The 25,631-nt window shown below is 49.0% G+C and overlaps 1 protein-coding gene across 2 annotated transcripts in view; it reads left to right on the forward strand.

Annotated features, from left to right (window-relative positions):
• Positions 1-25,631, forward strand: part of LOC120693040 (callose synthase 3-like) — a 35,585-nt gene that overhangs the window by 7,409 nt on the left and 2,545 nt on the right. The window contains exons 10-41 of one of the 2 annotated variants that reach the window (XM_039976442.1): positions 3,932-4,058; positions 4,210-4,347; positions 4,437-4,513; positions 4,577-4,667; positions 4,778-4,891; positions 5,065-5,179; positions 5,731-6,065; positions 6,430-6,482; positions 6,619-6,679; positions 7,433-7,514; positions 7,581-7,630; positions 7,812-7,898; positions 9,390-9,527; positions 9,621-9,718; positions 9,805-9,889; positions 10,018-10,178; positions 10,269-10,392; positions 17,050-17,144; positions 17,763-17,904; positions 18,031-18,182; positions 18,545-18,654; positions 18,764-18,883; positions 19,059-19,127; positions 19,325-19,517; positions 19,634-19,778; positions 19,951-20,070; positions 20,157-20,272; positions 20,348-20,431; positions 20,568-20,680; positions 20,883-21,112; positions 21,199-21,993; positions 22,092-22,142. In XM_039976442.1, coding sequence (XP_039832376.1) covers positions 3,932-4,058; positions 4,210-4,347; positions 4,437-4,513; positions 4,577-4,667; positions 4,778-4,891; positions 5,065-5,179; positions 5,731-6,065; positions 6,430-6,482; positions 6,619-6,679; positions 7,433-7,514; positions 7,581-7,630; positions 7,812-7,898; positions 9,390-9,527; positions 9,621-9,718; positions 9,805-9,889; positions 10,018-10,178; positions 10,269-10,392; positions 17,050-17,144; positions 17,763-17,904; positions 18,031-18,182; positions 18,545-18,654; positions 18,764-18,883; positions 19,059-19,127; positions 19,325-19,517; positions 19,634-19,778; positions 19,951-20,070; positions 20,157-20,272; positions 20,348-20,431; positions 20,568-20,680; positions 20,883-21,112; positions 21,199-21,993; positions 22,092-22,142 — 4,471 coding nt within the window. Of the gene's footprint in view, positions 1-3,931; positions 4,059-4,147; positions 4,348-4,436; positions 4,514-4,576; positions 4,668-4,777; positions 4,892-5,064; positions 5,180-5,730; positions 6,066-6,429; positions 6,483-6,618; positions 6,680-7,432; positions 7,515-7,580; positions 7,631-7,811; positions 7,899-9,389; positions 9,528-9,620; positions 9,719-9,804; positions 9,890-10,017; positions 10,179-10,268; positions 10,393-17,049; positions 17,145-17,762; positions 17,905-18,030; positions 18,183-18,544; positions 18,655-18,763; positions 18,884-19,058; positions 19,128-19,324; positions 19,518-19,633; positions 19,779-19,950; positions 20,071-20,156; positions 20,273-20,347; positions 20,432-20,567; positions 20,681-20,882; positions 21,113-21,198; positions 21,994-22,091; positions 22,143-25,631 lie in introns of those variants that run through there. The other variant, XM_039976443.1, reaches the window with a different exon arrangement.

The following is a 25,631-nucleotide window of genomic DNA, read 5'->3' on the forward strand; positions in this document are numbered from 1 at the left end:
ACCCCGAGCTGGATTCTCTGTTTCCGACTGACCCGGTGGTTCAGCCACCGTTACCTGTTTGTCCTTTCCCTGCAGGTTTTCCTAGCGAACCGGCACCGCTTCCGGTGATCCCTGCTGTGCCGAGCGTGGCCCCGGTACCCGCGGTCGCGCCACGCGCGGCCCCGGACCTTCGGTCGTGCGGCGCGCGGACCCGGTGTCTCCCCCTGCACCACGCGCGGCCCTGGTGCCTTCCTCTGCACCTGTGCGGTACGCTCAGCCGGTGCAGATGTACCAGCGTCGTTCGGCGCCGCCACCGGCGCCACAGCGGTACGTTCAGCCGGTGCAGGTGTACCGGCGTCGGTCGGCGCCGACACCGGCGCCGCCTCCTGCTCCGGAGGCTCCTGCGACGCCTACACCGGAGCCGTCGCCGCCGCCTCCTCCTCCGGCTCCCTCTTGAGCAGAGCCGGAGGTGTGCCACCCGCCAGTCATCCATCGGAATCCTCGGCATATCCATCCCATGGTGACTCGGTGGATGGCGCCTCAGGCCGCGACTCTCTCCGCCACCGAGGGGGAGCCGCAGGTCTCTCTGGTACCCTCCTCTGTCCGCGACGCCTTGGCGGATCCTCACTGGCGTTGTGCGATTGAAAAGGAGTACGCGGCTCTTCTTGCCAACCAGACGTGGGACCTCGTACCGCGTCCGTCTGGTTGCAATGTGGTGACTGGCAAGTGGATCTGGGCACATAAGCGTCGGGCTGACGGCACACTGGAGCGATACAAGGCTCGCTGGGTTCTCCGGGGGGTTCACTCAGCGACCTGGTGTGGACTATGATGAGACCTTCAGTCCAGTCGTGAAGCCCGCTACGGTGCGCACTGTCCTCTCGCTTGCGCTCTCGCGCTCTTGGCTTGTGCACCAGTTGGACGTGAAGAATGCGTTTCTTCACGGCACTCTGTTAGAGACTGTCTACTGCTCTCAGCCTGCGGGATTTGTGGACTCGAGTCATCCGGATATGGTCTGCCGGCTCAACAAGTCTCTCTATGGTCTGAAGCAGGCTCCTCGGGCTTGGTACTCTCGGTTCGCCACGTTCTTGCTGACATTGGGGTTCATCGAGGCCAAGTCTGACACGTCTCACTTCATCTACCGCCGTGAGGATGAGACTGCCTATCTGCTGCTCTACGTCGATGACATTGTGCTCACAGCCTCTAGTCAGCGGTTGCTTCAGAGTGTCATCTCCTCTCTGCAGCAGGAGTTTGCTATGAAGGATCTTGGTCAGCTCCACCACTTATTGGGCATCACTGTTGAGCCTCGCCCGTCTGGTCTTCTCCTTCACCAGCGGCAGTACGCACTCGATATTCTGGAGCGGGCTGGGATGACTGATTGCAAGCCCTGCTCCACTCCTGTCGACACTCAGGCGAAGCTGTCTGCTGATCTGGGTGATCCGGTGGCTGATCCTACTGCCTACCGGAGTCTGGCCGCCGCTTTGCAGTACCTCACCTTCACCAGACCGGACCTCACCTACGCTGTCCAGCAGGTCTGTCTCTATATGCATGATCCCCGGGAGTCACACCTTACTGCGCTGAAGCGTCTCCTCCGCTACGTCCGTGGCACAGTGGATCTCGGCTTGGTGCTTCACCGCTCGTCCTCTGCTGAGCTGGTGGTCTACACCGACGCTGATTGGGCTGGCTGCCCGGACACTCATCGCTCCACTTCCGGCTACGCCGTCTTCCTGGGCGGCAACCTGGTCTCCTGGTCGTCCAAGCGGCAGTCGGTTGTCTCCCGCTCCAGTGTTGAGGCGGAGTACCGAGCTGTCGCTAATGGTGTGGCGGAGGCGTCCTGGCTACGACAGCTCTTGGCGGAGCTTCACAGCCCGCTCACCAAGAGCACGCTCGTCTACTGCGACAACGTCAGCGCCGTGTATCTCTCCACCAACCCCGTCTAGCATCAGCGGACGAAGCATGTGGAGATTGACCTGCACTTCGTGCGCGACAGAGTCGCCATCGGCGATGTTCAGGTACTCCATGTCCCGACTACCTCCCAGTTTGCTGACATCTTCACCAAGAGACTGCCCTCCTCGACCTTCTCGGAGTTTCGCTCCAGCCTCAACGTAGCCGGTGGCTAGTTGTGGCTGCGCGGGGGGGGGGGGGTATTAGCCCTTTGTACTCTCTTTTTGTCCAGTCTTGAACACCGCTACGCCGGTTGTTCAGACTGCGGGGAGGTGTTGGCTTTCTTGTTGTCCAGTCTTGAACACCGCTGTGCCGGTAGTTCAGACTGCGGGGGGTGGGGGGTGTTGGTGTATATTGAGCCCATGTGTATAGAGGCCCATCTAGATGCCCATGTATATGGATTATATATACCCACACTTCTAGGGTTGGAGGAATACATCCATTATTCCTTCCTACAACAACAACAAAGCCTTTTGTCCCAAGCGAGTTGGGGTAGGCTAGAGATAAAACCCAAAAGACACAAAGGTCATGGTTCAGGCACGTTGATAGCTAGTCTCCAAGCGCTCCTATCCAAATCTAGCTCCCCAGAGATATTTCAATCTTTAAGGTCTCTCTTAACTGACTCGTCCCAAGTCAGCTTAGATCTACCTCTACCCCTCTTTACCTTATCAACACGCTTTAGCACCCCACTATGCACCGGCGCCTCCGGAGGCCTCCGTTGGACATGTCCAAACCATCTCAACAGATGTTGAATAAGTTTCTCCTCAATTGGTGCCACCCCTACCCTTTCCCGAATAGCTTCGTTCCGGACTCTATCCATCCCTGTGTGCCCGCAAAACCACCATAACATCTGCATCTCTACTACACTCTGTTGCTGGGCATGTCGCCTTTTTGTAGGCCAACATTCAGCACCGTATAACATCGCCGGGCGAATCGCTGTCCTATAGAACTTACCTTTTAGCTTTTGCGGCACCCTCCTGTCACAGAGGACACCAGAAGCTTGACGCCATTTCAACCAACCAGTTGAGATTCTATGCCTAACATCTTCATCAATGTCGCCATCCTTTTGTAGCATCGAACCTAAATACCGAAATGTGTCCTTATGGGCCACCTGCTTTGCCATTTTAATAAATTGTGTAAAAATATTAGATTATGTTATATTGTATTATATAAATATCTATAATATGGCTAAAATATAACAGTGGCCCACAGAACCTAGCACAAGGGCTTACAATCCAACAGGCATAAGAAAAGCTAGGGTACAAAGATACAACCAGTCGTGTCCAGCTTTGTAGGAAAGAAAAGAATAAGAAAGCTGACTGAATGATCCTGGATATGACATTAACCTTTCCTTGTGAAGCTTATCTTTTTAGAAGGTGGGAATATTTTTATTATTTGGGGGAAGTCGCAATGGTCTTCTCGAAATCAAATTCAAAATGTGCTAGGGTAACCAATCTGCTGAAATATGTTTTGTCACTGTAGCATGAGATCTAGACTCATTATCTAGGGGGAGATATCATTCTACATCTTTACCAACTTTGGCTCTAAAATTGTATTTCATAGATGGACTGTTTTATTATGTTATTCAGCCTCTGCTTCATGAACCAGATCTCTATAATTAATCAAGAGTTCAACTTTTCTTATGGAAATAATGCACATATCTAATATACTTATGTTCTTTTTACCATGTACGGATTGATGAATAGTAAGCTGATAATTAATAAATTCTCCACATCCACAGAAGCTAACACATTCTAACGCAGAAAGAAGGTGATTTTATAGTACTTTCTAGGACATATAAAAAACCCAATACCAATTAAGCGTTGTTATTTTCATCTTCAATTGATTAAAAAAATTGAAAATAAGCTTTGAAGTATATACTGGACCAAATACTGAAAGTTGAAGAACTCTTGTAGTTCTTTTCGAATGAAAGGATCAAAAACATGCTCTAATACATTTTCTCTTTGTGTCCTTACTGTTTTTTCTTTGTTGTGCCTTGCTTGGTAAAAAGGTTGCCAACAATTCAGCAGGAGATGCAACAACGAAAATTACTGTATATGGGTCTCTACCTTCTCATCTGGGGTGAAGCTGCAAACTTGCGATTTATGCCAGAGTGCATTTGCTACATATATCACCATGTATGATTCGACAAAAAACAATTATCTGTACATATTCCTTTCTTAAATCAATAAGCATATTAAATAGCTGAACATTTTTTTTCTGCAAGTGCTTGGTTTGGAGTCAATTGCGTTGTAAGGCTTGTGCTGACAGTTCTGGTAATTGTCATAGATGGCATTTGAGATGTATGGTATGTTAGCTGGAAATGTGAGTGCCTTGACGGGTGAATATGTGAAGCCAGCCTATGGCGGTGAGAAAGAAGCCTTTCTGAGAAAAGTTGTTACACCAATATACCACACCATAGCAAAGGCAAGCTTGCTCTCATCATCCGGTTACCTCACTTGTGCTTTATGCTTCTTTATGTGTTACATTTTAGTGTTTTTTTCTACTCTCTTCAGGAAGCTGAAAGGAGCAAAAGAGAGAAAGGAAATCATTCTGAGTGGAGAAACTATGATGATCTTAATGAATACTTCTGGTACTGATTCTTTTATTATATATTTGCTAGTTCTCTAGATTTTATATCATTATTAAATTGCAGGTCTGCCGACTGCTTTCGGCTGGGTTGGCCTATGCGAGCTGATGCTGACTTCTTTTATCAACCTTCAAACTTAGCTGACGAAAGAAATGAAGTGAGTTGGCCTATGTTTTTGTTTTAGGGTCTTAGCAAGTTAGCATATATCTTTATGTTATGCTTGTATTTTTGTTGGGTTAGCAACATTTAATGTAACAAGTTGTTCAGACCACAAGAGTAGTCAGACAGAAAGGAAAGGTCAACTTTGTCGAGCTACGTTCATTTTGGCACATATTCAGGAGTTTCGATAGACTGTGGAGCTTGTTTATTTTAGCTCTTCAGGTATGTACTTATGTTATCCACTTTCTTCAATGTCATTTCCTGAATTATTTTGAACATTTGAGGTTCGTGTGCATTGTATTGACAAATGCTCTACAAGAAAGCACATAACATCCTTTGCTGGATGTTATATAGCTAAACTACTATTTCAGATTTTCATTCTTCTTTTGACGTAGGTTATGATAATTCTTGCTTGGAATGGAGGCTCGTTGGCCAATATTTTTGATTATGTTGTTTTCAAGAAGATTTTGAGTATCTTTATCACTTCAGCTATACTAAACCTTGGGCAAGGTATAGGAACTCAGCATTGAAATCTTATTTGGAGAATACACTCTATTTTCTTAGTCAGGGTTACTTTTCCCAAGAATGCTGGCACATTTGTGTTTCGCTGTCCATATGTATAGGAATAAAATGAAAGCTCAAATGGGTTGATAGGCTTTTATTCCATGCCATAGTGCATACAAAAAATCAATCGTTGTTGCTTTTCATATCGATGTACACAGATTTCAAAAACACCCTTACTCAGTTTAATGTCAACAACTGTAGAAGATTCAACATTGTTGACATTTTTAAAACTTTGTTATTTAGTGTTATATCATCTTGGTAATGATATTTGAGAACTTATAATTTGACAAGTCACTTATTTTTGCTTATCTCGGACTTTTGTCAGTTTGTCACTCCAATAAAATCATGGTAGAAATAAGACATGAAGATGAAGATTTTCTATAAAAGAAATATAAAGATATGATTTTTTTAGTAGCCCAAGCTCGTTCATCCTGTCATAATTATTACATGGTCTGTCCAAAGTCAGCTCTGATTTGGATAATTCTTGTTGTTTACAGCTACACTTGATATTATCTTCAATTGGAAGGCCAGGAGGACAATGGAATTTGCAGTTAAGCTCAGATATTTTCTCAAGTTCACAATGGCAGCCTTGTGGGTGGTATTACTACCAGTTACATATGCTTACACTTGGGAAAATCCAACTGGAATTATTAGAGCCATCAAAAGTTGGTTCGGAAATGGACAAAATCACCCGCCCTTATTCGTCATTTCAGTAGTCATGTATTTGTCACCGAGTATGCTTTCTGCTATTCTTTTTCTTCTTCCATTTCTCCGCCGGAAACTTGAAAGTTCAGACTTCAAGCTCGTGAGGTTGATCATGTGGTGGTCTCAGGTGAACTTGAAATTCTTAAATTGCAGAAACTATCATTTAATTCCAAATTATCATTTCACTTTCATGTGCCAGATTTTATATTATCTTCACACAAACCTTCGTATCCAAATCGTTTTTTTTTCTGTCAATACAATGATATCTGCTCTCGTGCGTGCTTGAGAGAAAATATTATATATCTTGACCCTTTAAGAAAGTAAAAGTTTCATTTTCTTTATTCTGCCAGTCAAAATGATGTATACTATAGGAAAATCGTAGATTTCTCAATTAGGTAATTAACATGTTTTACTTAGTTTCTAACCTGGAACTGTGTAGAAGTTTTGTTTTCTTTTCAATAGTTCATGAACTAATGTGTGTATTTTTGCAGCCTCGTCTGTTTGTTGGTAGGGGAATGCATGAAAGTGCTTTCTCACTTTTCATGTAAGAACACATACTTTTGTGTGCGCGTATTTGCATGAATGGAAATTATTTAGTCAACACCGTTTTGATTGGAAAGATGCATATTTAGTTTGATTATCTTGTAGTTTAACACAATGATTCTGATTTGTGTTTTCAGGTACACCATGTTCTGGATTGCTCTTCTCTTGACAAAGTTTGCATTTAGCTACTATGTAGAGGTAGTTCTGTACACATTTTTTTCACACTGGATTATTTCAATGATCATCAATTCAGCAAAGTTACTGCCATGTGTAGTCATTTCACATAGCATGTAGCAGAAGTATGGTGTGAGTAGAGGGTGCAACATGCTTTGGTTAAGTTTTCTTCAGAAAAATGTGAAGCTACACAATTATTCAACCACACATCATAAAGTTGTTCAACCTATACAATTATGAAAGCCAATATTCTCTCTGATCTCAAATATATGTTGTTCTAGCATCACATCATAAAGTGAAGCAATTTGAGGGATTTCCTGGAATTCTATTCTTCTGTCTCTCTCTTAATACATACAACATGTACACAGCAACATAGCTGATGGGCTCTAAGCCCATGGACACAGCACATCTCAAGGCAAGTAATAGAAAATAATGCAAAATAAGCTCAAACATGAGACATTATTTTACATGGAAAACCCTTGAGGGGCAACAAAAAAAATCACAGGTGCCAGTTGGTCTCCGTGAATGGCTTGGTTATAGTAATTATACCTGTCTCCACATAGATATGATATAGAGTATGTGCTTGCCCCTGCACATGCATGACTACCAATAAGTACATGTTGGCAGTTGGGCAATTCTATGTTTATATCTAGCAGCAACTGGCGTTTGTACTGTAGCTAGGCTAATAAAATTGAAAGAACTGGTGTTTACCATTTCAAATAAATATGTTTTTGAATTGACTATATCTCCAACTCTGTATTCTGATTGTTCCTATAGATCAAACCTCTTGTTGAACCCACCAAGGACATCATGAAGTCCCCTATACATACTTACCGGTGGCATGAGTTTTTCCCGAGAGGTATGTATATTTAAACATGATATTCGTTGTTCTTTTGTTTATACCAATCCCAAGTTTTGTTTGCAGAAAAGAGCAACATTGGTGTTGTTATTGCACTTTGGGCCCCAATCATTCTGGTAAGACCTTTTCATTTGCTTTTCCTTTTAGAATCTAAGTGCTTATTATGGCCATGATATTTTTTTACACTGAAAAAAGGAAGCTCAAGTTTTTGTCTCCTAACAAGTAACAAGTAATGTGGGGACTTGAGCAGTGCGGGAGGACCACATTGATTTTTGTGCACTTTTGTTTGCTTTACAGGTCTATTTCATGGATACACAAATTTGGTATACAATTTTCTCCACTCTGCTTGGTGGAATTTATGGTGCTTTCCAACGACTTGGAGAGGTATTTTTATTATCGACTATTGTCTAAATATAAATCATGCAGAAAGGAATTATTCTCAGTTTTTTATGGTACAATTGATATTTTGTTCCAGCAATTATCTAGCTAGTACCAGGAAATAACAACAATTTAGTTTGTTTGAACGAGGTTAGATTTATTTACAGTTGTCACCTACAGACAAAGTATAGGAAGCAGAATGATTAGAATATCGGAATAACTGTTAGCAAGGCATGTATGCATATATTGTGTATGGGCCTGCACTCTGGTATCATGAAGGCAATGGAGATTGCGTGGAATATTGGATTAGATTGATTGAGAGATAGATGTACAATATATAGGGGTGAGGAGATCGGGGTTTATAGAAATAGAACCCATCACAGTCTCCTCCTATCTCTTACCAGATCAGGGCTGGCTGGCTATACAAGCCAGAGTGCAGGCCCACACTATATACGCATACATGCATTGCTTTTTTTTTAAAAAAAGGGAAATTTTATTGATTTCAAGCACAATACATCAAGGTGATACATCATCTTGAAATTTTCCCGACCTCTGCCTAAACGACACACAACCTAAAAAGAGTTTGATAAAGATCCTTCCACACTAATGACTGTCAATCCTAAGACTAAACCGCCACCCATGTGCCCGAGCAAAAAAATCCTTGGCCACATGTGCCAAGAAATGAGAGGCCGCTACAAGCTTGTCCTGCAAAGTATACTTCTGAAGGATAGCCCATGGAGTAGATAACCTGCAAAAAGGAAGATTTTTTGTTATCGAACACCACCGCATTTTTACATAGCCAAACAGACCAACACAAGGCTGTCGCGCCCAGAAGTACTAGTGGCTTACATTCTTTAGGAATTCCATTGAGCCAACTCCCACACATACTTGGCATATTATGAGGTTTTGGTATGCCCCAGGCCGCATAGACCGAAGCCCATACCATTCTCGCGAATCGGCGGTCAAAAAACAGATGTTGTATCGTTTCATTTTCATGACAGAAACAACACTGTTGGTTCCCCTGCCAATTCCGTTTTGCAAGATTATCCTTTGTAAGAATGACGCCTCGTCTAAGATTATACATGCCTTGCTAACAATAACTAGTGCAGTCCTTAGGAAGTTCTTGTGACTAAACCTGATTAAGCATTTCTTGCTGTTTTCTACTGTATCATTTCAAGTGAAGTAATTCAAGTAAATGGAATATGCTCAGTAAGTTCAGGAGTAGCTCTAAAAGATATCTGGAAAGCGATAGATGACCGTGAATTAGATATGTTACTTCTGATATGTAACCATTTTCTTTGAGTTTCAAATGATGACCTGCAGTTTAGTTTTGCAAAGAATGTAATCGCGTTTCCTTTCATTTTGTGATGAGATAGATTCATACACTGGGAACGTAGTGATATTTCTTTGACACAAAATGCTTATCCTTTAATGCCTACATAGTTTTGGTTGAAACTTTTGTTGCTAAACAAACCTTTTATTTTCTGGATAAGACAGATTCGCACACTGGGAATGCTACGATCTCGCTTTGATTCGATACCTTTAGCCTTTAACTCATGTCTAATCCCTGTTGAAACATCTGATGCAAAAAGGAAGAAAGGTCTGAAGTCTTACTTACACAATCGTTTCAAGGAGGTGCACTTTTGTACTCTTACTATATTTCTGCAATTTCAAATGTCTTGATTGCTAATTTTGTGGGATTTTTTTGTTATTGATACTACTTTTTAGATGGAACATGCGGACAAGGAGAATATAGCTGCAAGGTTTGCACAGATGTGGAATGAAATTGTCACTAGCTTTCGAGAAGAAGACCTTATAAACAACAGGTAATTGGATTATAGGGATAAAATTAATTTTCACCTGGATTTGCCTTTTCTACCATTTTATGTTAGTGCCGACATTTTTGGCATAGGGAGAAGGAGCTTCTACTCGTCCCATATGTGTCTGATCAGGCCCTTGGTGTCGTGCAATGGCCTCCATTTTTACTTGCTAGCAAGGTTATTGTTTGCCTTTTTTACCAATAGCTTTATTTTTTCTATATTGTAGCATGGTAGAAGCAGTGTTCATTCATGCTCTATTTGTTAGTTAAAAAGAGTTGATCTTTTCGGAACAATGTGAATGCCAGATACCCATAGCAGTCGCCATGGCTAAAGATAGCAACGGCAAAGATCGAGATCTGAAAAAGAGGCTTGACAATGATTATTATTTTTCGTGTGCAATTGAGGAATGTTATAAGTCATTCAAGAATATCATCAATGGTCTTGTACAGGGCGAACCGGAGAAAAGGTCCCTCCTAGATTTCATCTATTAAACTCTGAAGAAATAATTTTCTGATCCATGGCCTACTTGATGCTGTTCTATATATGTTGCTTCCAGGGTCATAAGTAAAATATTTGAAGAAGTTGATAAATGCATTGCTGAGGACAAAGTTATTACAGATTTGAATATGCGTGCCCTGCCAGATCTCTACAATAAGTTTGTTGAGTTGGTAAACTACTTGGTAAGTATAACCTATATACTTTCATTAGAAAAACTAGCTATTGATCTAGAGAACTAGATGACTGTTCATTTTCTTGTCTATTTGCTATCGATCTGTTGTCTGGAAGCGATCATATGAAAACTTGTCAACTTATGAATACTGTGGAAACTCTTTGAAATCAATCATAGATGTTTCTTTTAAAAAAAATTAAAACAACAGATAGCTAGATGTTTCTTTGAAATCAATCATAGATGTCGGTTAGTCTTGTTGGTGTATGTGTTGGCCCAGTGTTGCGGCCCATCTAGAGGCCCATGTATAGGTTCTGTTTATATCCACCCTTCTAGAGTTTGGAGGAATACACAACACTCTATTCTCTCCTACATGGTATCATAGTCTCTCTCCTCTCCTCCCTCTCCAGCCCGCCGCCGCCGCCGCCGCCGCCGCCATGGCCGGCCGCCGGCCGCCGGCGCGTCCACCCTTCTCCTCCTTCCCTACCCTTCCCTCCTTTTCCTCTGCTGCAGCCGCCGGCCCGCCGCTGGGCGCGTGGTCTGCTCCCAGACCCGCTGCGCCGGCCGGCGGCCCCTCCTCTGTTCCGCGCACCGCTGCGCCGCCGGTGGCCTGGCCCGCCGCTCCCTAGCCGCCAGCCACCACCGCCGCAGCCCTCGCCACCCTCGTGCCTGTCCCCGACCCGCCGCCGGCCCTCCATGCGCCGGATTCGCCCGTCCTGGGCGCGGATCCGGGCGCGGGCGCGCTGGGTGGCGCCGCCGCCCAGGGCGGGGATCCGCCTGGGTCAGCCACCGGGGGCGCGGGCCCGGGCGCCTCCGACCCCACCGCCACCCTGCAGCTGCCCCGGCTGCCGTCGGCCGCCGATCCAGCCGCCCTGCAGCCCCTGCTGCAGGCGCCGGCCGCCGATCCCGCCGCCGCCGCCGCTGCGGCCCACCGCGCTGCGGTTGCTGCGGGCAAGCAGCCCGCCGCCGATGCCGTCCTTCCTGAGGTCTTCCCCGCGCCGACCTGGCCTGGACTCGGGATGCCTCCCGCGGATGCGACGTTCGCTGCGGCCGCCCTCCGTGGCCAGCAGGCCGACGCCGCTCTGGCCGCGGCCCTTCTCACCGCCAAGTCGGAGGCTTCGGCGGCCCAGGAGCGGGTCCGCGTGGCTGCCCTCGCTTGGGAGCGCGAGCGCGCCACGACCAATGCTCTCGCTCTCCGGGTCGCCGAGGCGGAGCACTTACTCCGTGTCTCCCCCGGCCAGCATCCCGTCGTCCCCGAGCATGGCGCCTCTTCTTCCCACCAGGCCCCGCCCTCTGGATCTGGACCCCGGCCCGACCCGACCGACCCCATGGTCGCCCAGCTCCACCTCCAGGCCGCAGGCGTCCAGAACATCAGGGCCCTGGTCACCGTCCTCCTCGACCCCACGTCCTCCTACTACGGACGCTGGCGGGACCAGGTCCTCCTCGCCCTCCGCCGCTACGCCCTCGACGACCACGTCCTCCTCGACACGCCGATCGAGGCACGAGACATGGTGTGGTTGCGCCTCGACAGCGTCGCCATGTCCTGGATCTTTGGGACCATCTCCCTAGATCTTCAGGACCTCGTCAGGACCCACGGTGGCACCGCGCGACAGGCCTGGTTGGCGCTCGAGGGGCAGTTCCTCGGCAACGCCGAGTTCCGTGCTCTCCAGCTCGCCGCCGCCTTCCGCACCTTCGAGCAGGAGGAGCTCTCCATTGGTGAGTTCTGCCGGCGGATGAAGGGCATGGGTGATGCTCTTCACGACCTCGGGTGTCTGGTGTCTGATCGGGTCTTGGTGCTCAATGTCGTGCGGGGCCTGAGCAGCACCTATGACCACCTGAAGACATGGATCACCCGTCAGAGGCCCTTCCCCTCCTTCCTGCAGGTCCGGGACGACCTCGCCCTCGAGGAGATCACCAGGGGTCTCATGCCCGGATCGTCCTCGTCCACCCCCACCGCGCTCGTTGCTGCTCCACCGGCTTCCTTCGCCGCTCCTGCCACCTCTCTCCTTGGTGCTGCTCCCACCGGGCAGACCGGAGGTGGGGGGGGCGTGGACGTCGTCGGCAGGGGGACGGGGTGGTGGTGGTACTGGTGGCCCTGCTTCTGGGGGTACCGGTACCGGTGGGGGCCGTCGGGCGCGCCGACTCCGGCTCCCGCTCCTGCCCCTGCCCCTGGAGGTACGCCCTGGCCATCATTCAGCAACCCATGGTCAGGGCGCATCTCGATGTGGCCGTTCCAGGGTCCGGGTGGGGGGTCCTCAGCTCCAACCGGCGGCCATGTTCACCGGTGCTATTTCCCTCTTCGTGCCGTCTTGGACCCCGCCTGCTCAGCCCAGCCAGCAGCCGACCTGGCCTGGGGGGTAGGACCAGGCCGCTCTGGCGCAGTCCTTCAGCACCATGGGACTGACGCCGCCGGTCAGCACCGAGTGGATCGCCGACTCGGGTGCCTCCTTCCACACCACCCCAGATGCCAGTATCCTCTCTTCTATCCGACCCCCACACCCCTCTTGTCCATCTTCCATCATGGTTGGTGATGGGTCTTGCCTTCCTGTCACCGCCGTGGGTTCTGCTCTTGGCTCTTTCCGTCTTTCTAATATTCTTGTTGCTCCTCAGATGGTTCACAACCTTCTTTCCATTCACCAGTTTACTGCTGACAATTTTTGTTCCATCGAATTTGCCTCTTCTGGTCTTACTGTGAAGGATTCGGCTTCCCGGCGTCCGCTCCTCCGATGTGACAGCTCGGGGCCCTTTACATCCTTCGTCTTCCTGCTTCCGCTGCTCCGCCCTCGACTTCTTCTTCATTTGCTGTTTTTGCCGTGATGCCGTCTTCCACCACCTGACACTGCCGGCTTGGTCACCCCGGCCGCAATGTTTTGGCTCAGCTCAGGCTTAGTACCGTTGTTCCATGTACTAGGACTCCTGCTGAGCACCTTTGTCATGCGTGCCAGTTAGGTCATCATGTCAGACTTCCGTTTCCTTCTTCTTCTTCGCATGCTGCGCATGCCTTTGATCTTATTCACTGTGACCTGTGGACATCTCCTGTACTCAGTATGTCTGGTTATAAATATTATCTGGTGGTGGTTGATGATTTTTCTCATTACTCTTGGACTTTTCCTTTGCGCGCCAAGTCTGAGACTTTCCCTATCCTCCTCCACTTCTTTGCCTGGGTGTCCACTCAGTTCGGCCGCACCATTAAGGCCGTCCAGTGTGACAACGGGCGTGAGTTCAATAACTCCACCTCCCGTTCCTTCTTCCTCTCTCGGGGTGTTCAGTTGCGTATGTCTTGTCCGTATACCACTCCTCAGAACAGCAAGGCTGAGCGGATGATTCGCACGACGAACGACGCCGTGTGCACCCTTCTGATCCAAGCCTCTCTGCCCCCGCGCTTCTGGGCTGAGAGCCTCCACACCACCACCTACTTGCTTAACCGTCTTCCGTCTACTGCTTCTCCTGCTCCCACTCCACACCACGCTATTTTCGGTACCCTTCCTCGCTACGACCACCTTCGGGTCTTCGGGTATGCATGTTACCCTAACATCTCCGCCATTGCTTCTCACACGCTGGTGCCCTGTTCGACTCGTTGTGTGTTTCTTGGTTACTCCTCTGATCACAAGGGGTACCGATGCTTTGACCTCACCTCTTGTCGCGTCCTGATCTCCCGACACGTCGTGTTTAATGAGTCGGATTTCCCCTACTCCACCTCCTCCACACCTTCTCCTGACCCCGAGCTGGAGTCGCTGTTTTCGACTGACCCGGTGGTTCAGCCACCTTTACCTGTCTGTCCTTTCCCTGCAGGTATTCACGGTGCACCGGCACCATTTCCGTTGATCCCTGCTGCGCCCAGCGCGGCCCCGGTGCCCGCTGTCGCGCCACGCGCGGCCCCAGGACCTCCTGTCGTGCCGTGCGCGGCCCCGGGGTCTCCTGCTGTGCCATGCGCGGCCCCGGTGCCTCCCCCTGCACCAGCGCGGTACGCTCAGCCGATGCAGGTGTACCAGCGTCGTTCGGCGCCAACACCGGCGCCACCTCCGGCTCCGGAGGCTCCTGCGACGCCTACACCTACACCGGAGCCGTCGCTGTCGCCGCCGTCTCGCTCTCAAGTCGAGCCGGCGGTGTACCACCCGCCAGTCATCCATCGGGATCCTCAGTATATCCATCCCATGGTGACTCGGCGGATGGCGTCTTAGGCCGCGTCGTGCGCAACCGAGGGGGAGCCGCAGGTCTCTCCGGTGCCCTCTTCTGTCCGAGACGCCTTGGCGGATCCTCACTGGCGTCACGCGATGGAAGAGGAGTACGCGGCTCTTCTTGCCAACCAGACGTGGGACCTCGTGCCGTTGCCGTCTGGTTGCAATGTGGTCACAGGCAAGTCGATCTGGACGCATAAGCGTCGGGGTGACGGCACACTGGAGCGCTACAAGGCTCGCTGGGTTCTCCGGGGTTTCACCCAGCGGCCTGGTATGGACTATGATGAGACCTTCAGTCCAGTGGTGAAGTCTGCTACTGTGCGCACGGTCCTCTCGCTTGTGCTCTCTCACTCTTGGGCTGTGCACCAGCTGGATGTGAAGAATGTGTTTCTTCATGGCACTCTGTCAGAGACAGTCTACTGCTCTCAGCCAGCGGGATTTGTGGACTCCAGTCGTCCGGACATGGTCTGCCGGCTCAACAAGTCTCTCTATGGTCTGAAGCAGGCTCCTCGGGCTTTGTATTCTTGGTTCGCCACGTTCTTGCTGATATTGGGGTTCACCGAGGCCAAGTCTGACACGTCTCTCTTCATCTACCGTCGTGGGGATGAGACTGCCTATATGCTGCTCTATGTCGATGACATTGTGCTCACAGCCTCCAGTCAGCAGTTGCTTCAGCGGGTCATCCCCTCTCTGCAACAGGAGTTTGCTATGAAGGATCTTGGTCAGCTCCACCACTTCTTGGGCATCACTGTTGATGCCTCGCCCATCTGGCCTTCTTCTTCACCAGCGGCAGTATGCACTCGATATCTTGGAGCGGGCTGGGATGACTGATTGCAAGCCCTACTCCACTCCTGTCGACACTCAGGCGAAGCTGTCTGCTGATTTGGGTGATCCTGTGGCTGATCCGACTGGCTACCGGAGTCTGGCCGGTGCCTTGCAGTACCTCACCTTCACCAAGCCGGATCTCACCTACGCTGTTCAGCAGGTCTGTCTCTATATGCATGATCCCGAGAGTCACACCTTGCTGCGCTGAAGCATCTCCTCCGCTACGTCCGTGGCACTGTGGACCTCGGTCTGGTTCTTCACCGCTCGTCCTCTGCTGAGCTGGTTGTCTACACCGACGCTGACTGGGCTGGCTGTCTGGACACTCGCCGCTCCACTTCCAGCTACGCCGTCTTCCTGGGCGGCAACCTGGTCTCCTGGTCGTCCAAGCGGCAGCCGGTTGTCTCCCGCTCTAGTGCCGAGGCGGAGTACCGGGCTGTCGCTAACGGCGTGGCGGAGGCGTCCTGGCTATGATAGCTCTTGGCGGAGCTCCACAGCCCGCTTGCCAAGAGCACGCTCATCTACTGCGACAACGTCAGCGCCGTGTATCTCTCCACCAACCCCGTTCAGCATCAGCGGACGAAGCATGTGGAGATCGACTTGCACTTCGTGCGCGACAGGGTCGCCATCGGCGATGTTCGGGTACTTCATGTCCCGACCACCTCCCAGTTTGCCGACATCTTCACCAAGAGACTACCCTCCTTGACTTTCTCGGAGTTTCGCTCCAGCCTCAATGTGGCAGGTGGCTAGTTGTGGCTGCGGGGGGGTGTTTGCCCTGTATGTGTTTCTTGTTGTCCAGTCTTGAACTCCGCTGCGCCGGTAGTTCAGACTGCGGGGGGGGTGTTGGTGTATGTGTTGGCCCAGTGTTGTGGCCCATGTATAGGTTCTGTTTATACCCACTCTTCTAGGGTTTGGAGGAATACACAACACTCTATTCTCTCCTACAAGTCTGGAAGGAGGTCTTTGGGGTTTGGCAGGGGCTTCCAAACTTCGGGAGTTGGTGTCCAGGTCGTTGACTTTGATGGCCTAAAGTGTGGGGTCGTGGGGTCGTCTAGTCGTCTCCATGGTGAATATGTAGTTGTGTGTGAGGGGCACCGATTCTGGTGCCTGGTGTGGTCTTTCTAGACCTATGTACTCTTTTCTGTTTTAATGAAATGACGCGCAGCTCTCCTGCGTTGTTCGAGAAAAAAAAAGAGCATGCTTGATAACCATCAAGCACCCCTCATGTTCCAAGCTGGTGTTGGTTGTCGGAATACTGATCATAACACTGTAGTGGAAGTGTTGATGATATGCAATTATATTAGGCCTGATTATTTTAATACCTTGTACTCTTAACACCTTGGTTCTTTTTTACAAAAATGCACCCTGGAGCCACATAAACCACATTAGCATGATGTCTACTTACATTAGAAAAAAGAATCTTTCTATTTTGTCTAATATTAGACCCACATGCCATACATTTTAGGAAGCATTCAAACCTTTCCTTGCTTGACAGCTAATGATTGCTAAGCTTTTATCATTTTTTTTTTGTTTTAGATATCTACTCTTACTGCATCATCCAATGTTTGTTGTACATACAAATGAAATCGAATCTGGTTTATCTTCATGTTTGGTTTACCACATTGCACTGGTTTAATTCATCTTAATCTTCTCCCTTTATATGATATCAGGAGAAAAATGATGAGAAAGACAGAAGTGCTGTAATAAAGATTTTTCAAGATATGCTGGAGATTTTAACAAGAGATATATTTGAGGACCAGCTTAGGTACAAGTAATGTTTAAGCATTTTTCATGTATTACCAAGTTGGAGTAGGAAACACTTGACTGTGCTAATTTGCTGTTTTTGAGCACATCCGATGGACAACTTCTACTTCGGCAGTCTGCTACTATTAGATTATTTGCAATATTGAGTTCTCCGTACCATCCATATCGCCCAAAAGGCTAAATCACAGAGGGATTGTATGCCATAGATTTCAACAAGCACATGAAATCTATCATAATAACCTTTTGCCACATTAGAAAAGTAGCATGCCAACTGAAACTTTTACCCCTGTATTTAGTACTGCTGCCAAATATATCTTTACCCATGTGCTATTGTTCACTAGAAGCCTATGCTTTATATCAAAACAGAGTTTTAGGAATACCGAGTCCATGCATATCACGATCCCTCTAAGGTCCAAATACATGAGCAAATGTGCGGGCAATATATATGAAAATCAAAATCCTTAAAAAAGGAAAATCAAAATCCTGATGTTCTGTCTCGTGGTCTTCAGCACTGAATTTCCACAACAGCAGCAGCAACAAAGTTTTTATGTCCCTCACAAGTCAAAGTAGGATTCTGTCTGTCTTTTTGTTGATAATCATTTTCTTTGCAACATGACAGTATTGTGGAGTCAAATCATGGAGGCTCATATCGAAGGAACGAGGACACAACCACATGGGACCAAGAGTACCAGTTATTTCAGCCTTCTGGGGCTATCAAATTTCCCCTAAAAGTCACAGACACAGATGCTTGGCTAGAAAAGGTTGTTAAGCAATAATTAAAATTTGCAATGTCGTGAATATGTGTTGAATTTTCTGTGCAGCATTTCTTGATGGACAAGTGACATGCTTCTAAATGTTTGCTTCAAATATAATTTTTTTCACTCCAGATAAAAAGGCTGGAACTACTTCTTACTGTGAAAGAATCTGCTATGGATGTTCCTTCAAATCTAGAAGCCAGAAGGCGTCTTACCTTTTTCACCAACTCCTTATTTATGGATATGCCTGATGCACCTAAAGTCCGAAACATGCTCTCATTTTCGTAAGTGCTTGTGAATGACCCTGTCATCATTTTCTTGAAGCTCATTTTGATAGATACTAATTCATCGTGTCATATGTCAATGTTCTTGTGACACCAGTGTCTCAAACTATTGGAGCAGCTACTTTGTTAACTTCAATCCCTTTGCTGCAGGCATTTTTTAGTTTTCAATTTACAGAAACATCAGTTCTATGTTGTATGAAAGTTGCAAAATTGAAGTGTAGTATATCACTGTTAGAAATGTCTATTAACTACATTTTTCCTTCGCGCTTTAAACTTTTCCCCCTCCCTCATTTGCTCTTTCTTCACCTGTCAAAAACTTCCTGCTGATACTATAAATGATTATATTTGTTCTCCTTCTGCAGCGCATTGACTCCGTATTACAATGAACCTGTTCTTTTCTCTATAAAAGAACTTGAGGAGGAAAACGAAGATGGAGTTTCCACCCTATTCTACCTACAAAAAATTTATCCAGGTCAAGGAACAACTCTGACCTTTACTCCTTTTCATGTAGCAATGTGCAATGATGAAGTGTCTTCAGAACATCTGGCGTTTACTTTGTCATGTCATGCCTATGTGTGTAGATGAATGGAAAAACTTTCAGGAAAGGGTTGGTTGGGAGGAAGAACTTAAAGAGAGTGAAGAACTTATGGAGGAGCTTCGTCTATGGGCTTCGTACAGAGGTCAAACACTAGCTCGAACAGGTATTCCTGGTTAACATTTATGTGTACTTAAACACTTACTTTTTATGAAAATACACAGGAAAATATGCAGGAGAACTCAAATACTTATATCAACCTTCTTTTCCTAGCAATTCAGTGTTGTAATCTTTCAGTTTGTACCTCTTGATTCTTAAATTATTTGATTATTCTGAAACAGTTAGAGGCATGATGTACTACCGGAAAGCTTTGATTCTTGAAGCATTTTTAGATATGGCCAAACGTGAAGGTAATATACCATATCAGTTTTCTTAGCATGGTTCTCTCTCCTGCCACCTACCCCAACCTTGTTATTATTATGCTGAACTACTGATTGATTCAGTTATCAACTGAGTTTATTACTGTAGCATGGTTCTTGTTTGATGCATTGCATATTTATTCTCGTTTTTCACAGCTCTACTAAAAATATTGTTCCCAACTCTGCAGATCTCATGGAAGGGTACAAAGCAGCTGAGTCTGTAACTGATGAACAGTGGAAGATACACCAGAGATCCTTATTTGCTCAATGCGAAGCAGTGGCTGACATGAAGTTCACCTATGTGGTTTCATGCCAGCAATATGGAAATGATAAGCGTGCTGCTCTTTCTAGTGCCCAAGACATATTGCAGCTGATGAGGAAGTAAATGAGCTTCTACCATTTCCTAATATAAAACATATATACATAGTATTAAATGCTCATTTTATAGTTGTATTTGTTTACCAGTAAACTCATTGCTAGGGTTGCACTTCTCGCAGCTACTCTTCTCTCCGTGTAGCATATATTGATGAGGTGGAAGAAGTAGGAGACAAGAAAATGGAGACAGCTTATTATTCCACTTTGGTAAAGGTTGCTCTAACTAAGGATTCGGAATCTGTAGATCCAGTACAAAATCTTGATCAGGTAATATCACTTATATTAGACCTGATAATGATACACAAATTTGCAAAATCATGTTAGTTTCAATATAGCTTTAATCTGTAACACTAGTCCCAATTGTTTACATCACATCAGACATCAATTCTTTGGAAAGTCTATAACATTGCTTATCTAAATACATCCTTATGCTTCCAAGGTCATATATCGGATAAAACTTCCAGGCCCTGCAATGTTGGGAGAAGGAAAGCCTGAAAATCAAAATCATGCGATAATTTTCACCCGTGGTGAAGGGTTGCAGACCATAGATATGAACCAGGTGTTGCACATCATGCCCATGCTTCTCTTTTGTTAAGATGACTTTTTATCTCATATTAACTTGTGCTTATATCATTAATTTTGTAGGATAACTATATGGAAGAAGCTCTTAAAATGAGAAACCTGCTCCAAGAGTTCCTTAAAGAGCATGGAGTGCGGCGTCCATCTATACTTGGAGTTAGAGAGCATATTTTTACTGGCAGGTTAATTACTTGGAAATGGAGATTGATGAATTTGTTCTTTGCTTAATCTCACTTTTTTTATCTTTGATAATGCAGTGTATCTTCCCTTGCGTGGTTTATGTCAAATCAGGAGCACAGTTTTGTGACTATCGGGCAGCGTCTGCTTGCAAACCCTCTGAAGTGAGAGTTCCTCCTTGACTAATTCATATACTGTATACTCTTTGAAAGTTGCAATAGTACCTATGAATTCTCATAATCTTAAGTTATAATTTATCTTTTTTATTGGCATCTAAATTTATTAATGGCTTTATGATAGGGTCCGCTTCCACTATGGGCATCCTGATGTATTTGATAGGCTTTTCCATCTAACAAGGGGTGGTGTCAGTAAGGCATCAAAAAGTATCAACTTAAGTGAAGATATTTTTGCAGGTTTGATTCAACTCCATGACGTATAAGGAGCGGTTTTATATTTTTTTTTATTCTCAATGCTAACCGGATCTGTGTTCAATTTTTCCCATTAACTGTGTATTCATAAACTTAAATGAACATTTGCAAGAGATAACACATCATGAGATAGTTATGAGTAATTGAGTACTGCACAGTAATATTCCTATTACCTTCGCTGTTTTAGGCTATAACTCAACTCTTCGTGGAGGCAATGTAACACACCATGAATATGTGCAAGTTGGTAAAGGAAGAGATGTCGGACTAAATCAGATCTCTAAGTTTGAGGCTAAAGTGGCAAATGGAAATGGTGAGCAGACTCTTAGCCGTGATATCTACCGGCTTGGGCACCGCTTTGATTTCTTCAGGATGCTATCGTGCTACTTCACAACCGTGGGTTTTTATTTTAGTACACTGGTATGATCAATTTGTGTTGATTCTAATCCATTAAAAATACATTAGTATGATTAAGTTTTTTAAACATGTTTTACTCTTTCTCTCAGTTGACGGTTGTCACAGTTTATGTATTTCTGTATGGGCGCCTTTATCTTGCTCTTAGTGGACTTGAAGTGGGGCTATCACATGGAAGATTCATTCATAACCATCCTCTTCAAGTTGCTCTTGCCTCACAGTCTCTTGTTCAGCTTGGTTTTCTGATGGCTCTTCCCATGATGATGGAAATTGGTCTCGAAAGAGGATTTGGGAAGGCACTAAGTGAATTTATCATGATGAATTTGCAATTGGCTGCTGTGTTTTTTACATTTTCCCTAGGCACTAAGACTCACTACTATGGAAGAATGTTGCTTCATGGAGGTGCTCAGTACAGAGGTACTGGTAGAGGATTTGTTGTCTTTCACGCCAAGTTCGCAGAGAACTATAGACTTTATTCTCGCAGCCACTTTGTTAAAGGGATTGAGCTGATGATTCTGCTCATCATATACCAATTATTTGGTCAATCTTATCGCTCAACCATTGCATATATTTTTATTACCTTCTGTATGTGGTTCCTAGTGTTGACATGGCTATTTGCACCCTTCCTTTTCAACCCCTCGGGATTTGAGTGGGCAAAAATCGTTGATGATTGGTCTGATTGGAATAAGTGGATCAGCAATCGTGGTGGGATCGGTGTGTCCCCAGACAAGAGCTGGGAATCTTGGTGGGAAATGGAGCAAGAGCATTTGAAGTATTCAGGAACAATAGGAATTTTTCTTGAGATAATTTTGGCTGTGCGGTTTTTCATATACCAGTATGGCCTTATTTACCACTTGCATATCACAGGCAACAACAAAAGTATCTTGGTAAGCATTTCAGGTTGACTTTCTCTTTTCAAGGTATATTTTGATTGTTTCATTGGTTATATGGATCACTTATACTTTTACAACGCTGTTTCTTCTAGGTATATTTAATCTCATGGCTTGTAATTGTGGTGGTTCTGCTTGTTATGAAGGTAAACGCGAATTTTTAGTATGTGAGAAAATATGAATCATAAGTGTTGGTGCATATTGAGCCCATGTCTAGAGGCCCATGTATAAAAACCATATATCCCACCCTTCTAGGGTTTTGAGGAATATAAGGCAATTATTCTCTCCTACATGGTATCAGCTAGCCTTCTCTCTCTCCTCTAGCTGCAGCCGCCGCCGCCGCCCCTCCCCTCTCCTCCCTCTCCTCTGCTGCAGGCGGTGCACCTTCCTCTACTGCCAGCGGCGCCCTTTCCTCTGCTCCGCGCGCCTGGCATCACGGCGCTGGATCCGCGGCCTCTCTGCTCCGATCCGCCGCCAGGGTCCCAGACCCTGCTGCCTCGCACGCGGGCGCTGCAGGCGTGGGGGGTGCGGCCGGGGCCCCTGCCGCCGCCGTCCTCGTCACGCCTCTCTGCTCCAATCCGCCGCCGCTCCTGGCGTGCGCGCGGGGGGGCGCAGCGGGCGCAGGGGTCCCAAACCCTGCTGCCGCGCGCGCGGGCGCTGCAGGCGTGGGGGGAGCGGCCGGGGCCCCTGCCGCCTCCGTCCTCGTCGCCTTGGCTCCCCTACACGCGGGCGCGGCGGGCGCTGCTCTGGGCGCCGCCGCCCCTGCTGGCTGCTGCCCTGCCTGGCCTTGGCCTTGGCGTGTGGCCGCCCTCCGCGCTGGCTACCGGCGCAGCTCCTTCCCAGGGTGCTGCTGCCTCCACTGCCACCGGATCTGGTGGTGGTCTAGCCACCTCCGCCGCCCTTCCGGCCGGATTTGCCCTCCACGGAGCCGCTCCGGGTGCGGCCGGCGCTTGGCCCCCGCGGCACGCCCCTGCCTCCTCTGCTGTGGGGGGTGCGGCCGGCGCCTGGCCCCCGCTAACGTTCCCTGCCTCCTCTAGTACTGGTGGCGCGTGGCTGCCGCCGCGCGACCCCTCTAGGGCCGCTATGCCGCAGCCGCCGAACGCCCCTCCCCCCCCCCCCCCCGCCGCCGCCCTGGCGCCTCTCGCGGCCCTCGGTGCCGCCCCTGCTACCGCGCATGAGCGCGCGCAGGAGATACTGCGGGACATCGAGGCCAAGCTCGTCCAGGCCGCGCAGGACGCCATTGCGCCCGCCGCGCGGTCGCACGCCACGCAAGCCGTCGTGCCCGCCGCGCACACCGCGCGGGCCGCTGCCTCCCTCGCCGCCGCGCGCGCCGCGCCGGCTGCCGCCCCCGGCGCGTGGCTGCCCTAGGGCCCCGCCGCCGACCCGGCCTCCGGATCCGCCTTTCCCGGGGCCCCTGGCGCCGCCCCTGCTGCCAGATTTCCCGTGCACGCGCCCGCGCCGGCGACGGCCTCGGTGCCCGCGCCCCTGCACGCGCCTGCTGTGGCGTCCCTACTTGATCCCGCGACGGCCGCGCTGGCCATGGCGCGCGTGTCCACTCCCGCGCCCGCGTGGCCCGTGTTCGGTATGCCGCCCGCGGTCGCGCCGTTCTGGACCCCGCCCGCTCCGCCCAGCCAGCAGTCGACCTGGCCTGGGGGGTGGGACCAGGCTGCACTGGCGCAGTCCTTCAGCGCCATGGGGCTGACGCCGCCGGTCAGCACCGAGTGGATCGCCGACTCGGGTGCCTCCTTCCACACCACCCCAGATGTCGGTATCCTCTCTTCTGTCCGGCCCCCACACCCCTCTTGTTCTTCTTTCATTATGGTTGGTGATGGGTCTTGCCTTCCTGTCACCGCTGTGGGTTCTGCTCTTGGTTCTTTTTGTCTTCCCAATGTCCTTGTTGCTCCTCAGATGGTTCATAATCTTCTTTCTATTCATCAGTTTACTGCTGACAACTCTTGTTCCATCGAGTTTGACTCTTCTGGCCTCACTGTAAAGGATTCGGCCTCCCGGCGTCCGCTGCTCCGGTGTGACAGTACGGGGCCCCTTTACACCATTCGTCTTCCGTCTTCCACTGCACCACTTTCGCCTTCTTCTTCGTCTGCCGCCTTTGCCGCGACGCCGTCTTCTACCACCTGGCACCGCCGTCTTGGTCACCCCGGCCGCGACGTTCTGGCTCAGCTCAGCCGTAGTACCGATGTTCCTGGTACTAGAGCTCCTGCTGAGCACCTCTGCCGTGCGTGCCAGCTTGGTCGTCATGTTCGTCTTCCTTTTTCTTCCTCTTCTTCGCATGCGATGCATGCCTTTGACCTTGTTCACTGTGACCTGTGGACCTCTCCTGTTCTCAGCCTCTCTGGCTACAAATACTATCTGGTGGTGGTCGATGATTTCTCACACTACTCTTGGACTTTTCCTTTGCGCGCCAAGTCTGAGACCTTTCCCACCCTCCTCCACTTCTTTGCCTGGGTGTCCACTCAGTTCGGCCTCACCGTTAAGGCCGTCCAGTGTGACAACGAGCGTGAGTTCGACAACTCCACCTCCCGTTCTTTCTTCCTCTCTCGAGGTGTTCAGCTGCGTATGTCTTGTCCGTATACCTCTCCTCAGAACGGCAAGACTAAGCGGATGATTCGCACGACGAACGACGTCGTGCGCACCCTTCTGATCCAGGCCTCTCTGCCCCCGCGCTTCTGGGCCGAGAGCCTCCACACCGCCACCTACTTGCTTAACCGTCTTCCGTCCACTGCTTCTCCTGCTCCCACTCCACACCACTCTCTCTTCGGTACCCCTCCTCGCTACGACCACCTTCGGGTCTTCGGGTGTGCGTGTTACCCTAACACCACCGCCATCGCTTCTCACAAGCTGGCGCCCCCGCTCGACTCATTGTGTGTTCCTTGGGTACTCCCCTGACCACAAGGCGTACCGATGCTTTGACCTCACCTTTCGCCGCGTCCTGATCTCCCGACACGTCATGTTTGACGAGTCGGATTTCCCCTACTCCACCTCCTCCACACCTTCTCCTGGCCCCGAGTTGGAGTCCCTGTTTCCGACTGACCCGGTGGTTCAGCCACCTTTACATGTCTGCCCTTTCCCTACAGGTTTTCCCGGCACACAGGCACCGCTTTCGGTGATCCCTGCTGCGCCACACGTGGCCCTGGTGCCCGTTGTCGCGCCACGCGCGGCCCCGGTGCCCGCTGTCGCGCCAGGCGTGGCCCCGGGACCTCCTGTCGTGCCGGGTGTGGCCCCGGGGTCTCCTGTTGTACCATGTGCGGCCCCGGTGCCTCCTCCTGCACCTGCGCGGTTCGCTCAGCCGGTGCAGGTGTACCGGCGTCGTTCGGCGCCGCCTCCGGCTCTGGAGGCTCCTGCGATGCCTACACCGGAGCCGTCGCCGCTGCCGCCTCCGCCGCCTCGCTCTTGAGTCGAGCCGGCAGTGTACCACCCGCCAGTCGTCCATCGGGATCCTCGGCATATCCATCCCATGGTGACTCGGCGGATGGCGTCTCAGGCCGCGACTCTCTCCGTCACTGAGGGGGAGCCGCGGGTCTCTCCGGTACCCTCCTCTGTCCGCGACGCCTAGGCGGATCCTCACTGACGTCGCGCGATTGAAGAGTAGTACGTGGCTCTTCTTGCTAACCAGATGC

The sequence above is a fragment of the Panicum virgatum genome, chromosome 9N, assembly GCF_016808335.1.
Source record: "Panicum virgatum strain AP13 chromosome 9N, P.virgatum_v5, whole genome shotgun sequence".
Taxonomy (NCBI): Eukaryota; Viridiplantae; Streptophyta; class Magnoliopsida; order Poales; family Poaceae; genus Panicum; species Panicum virgatum.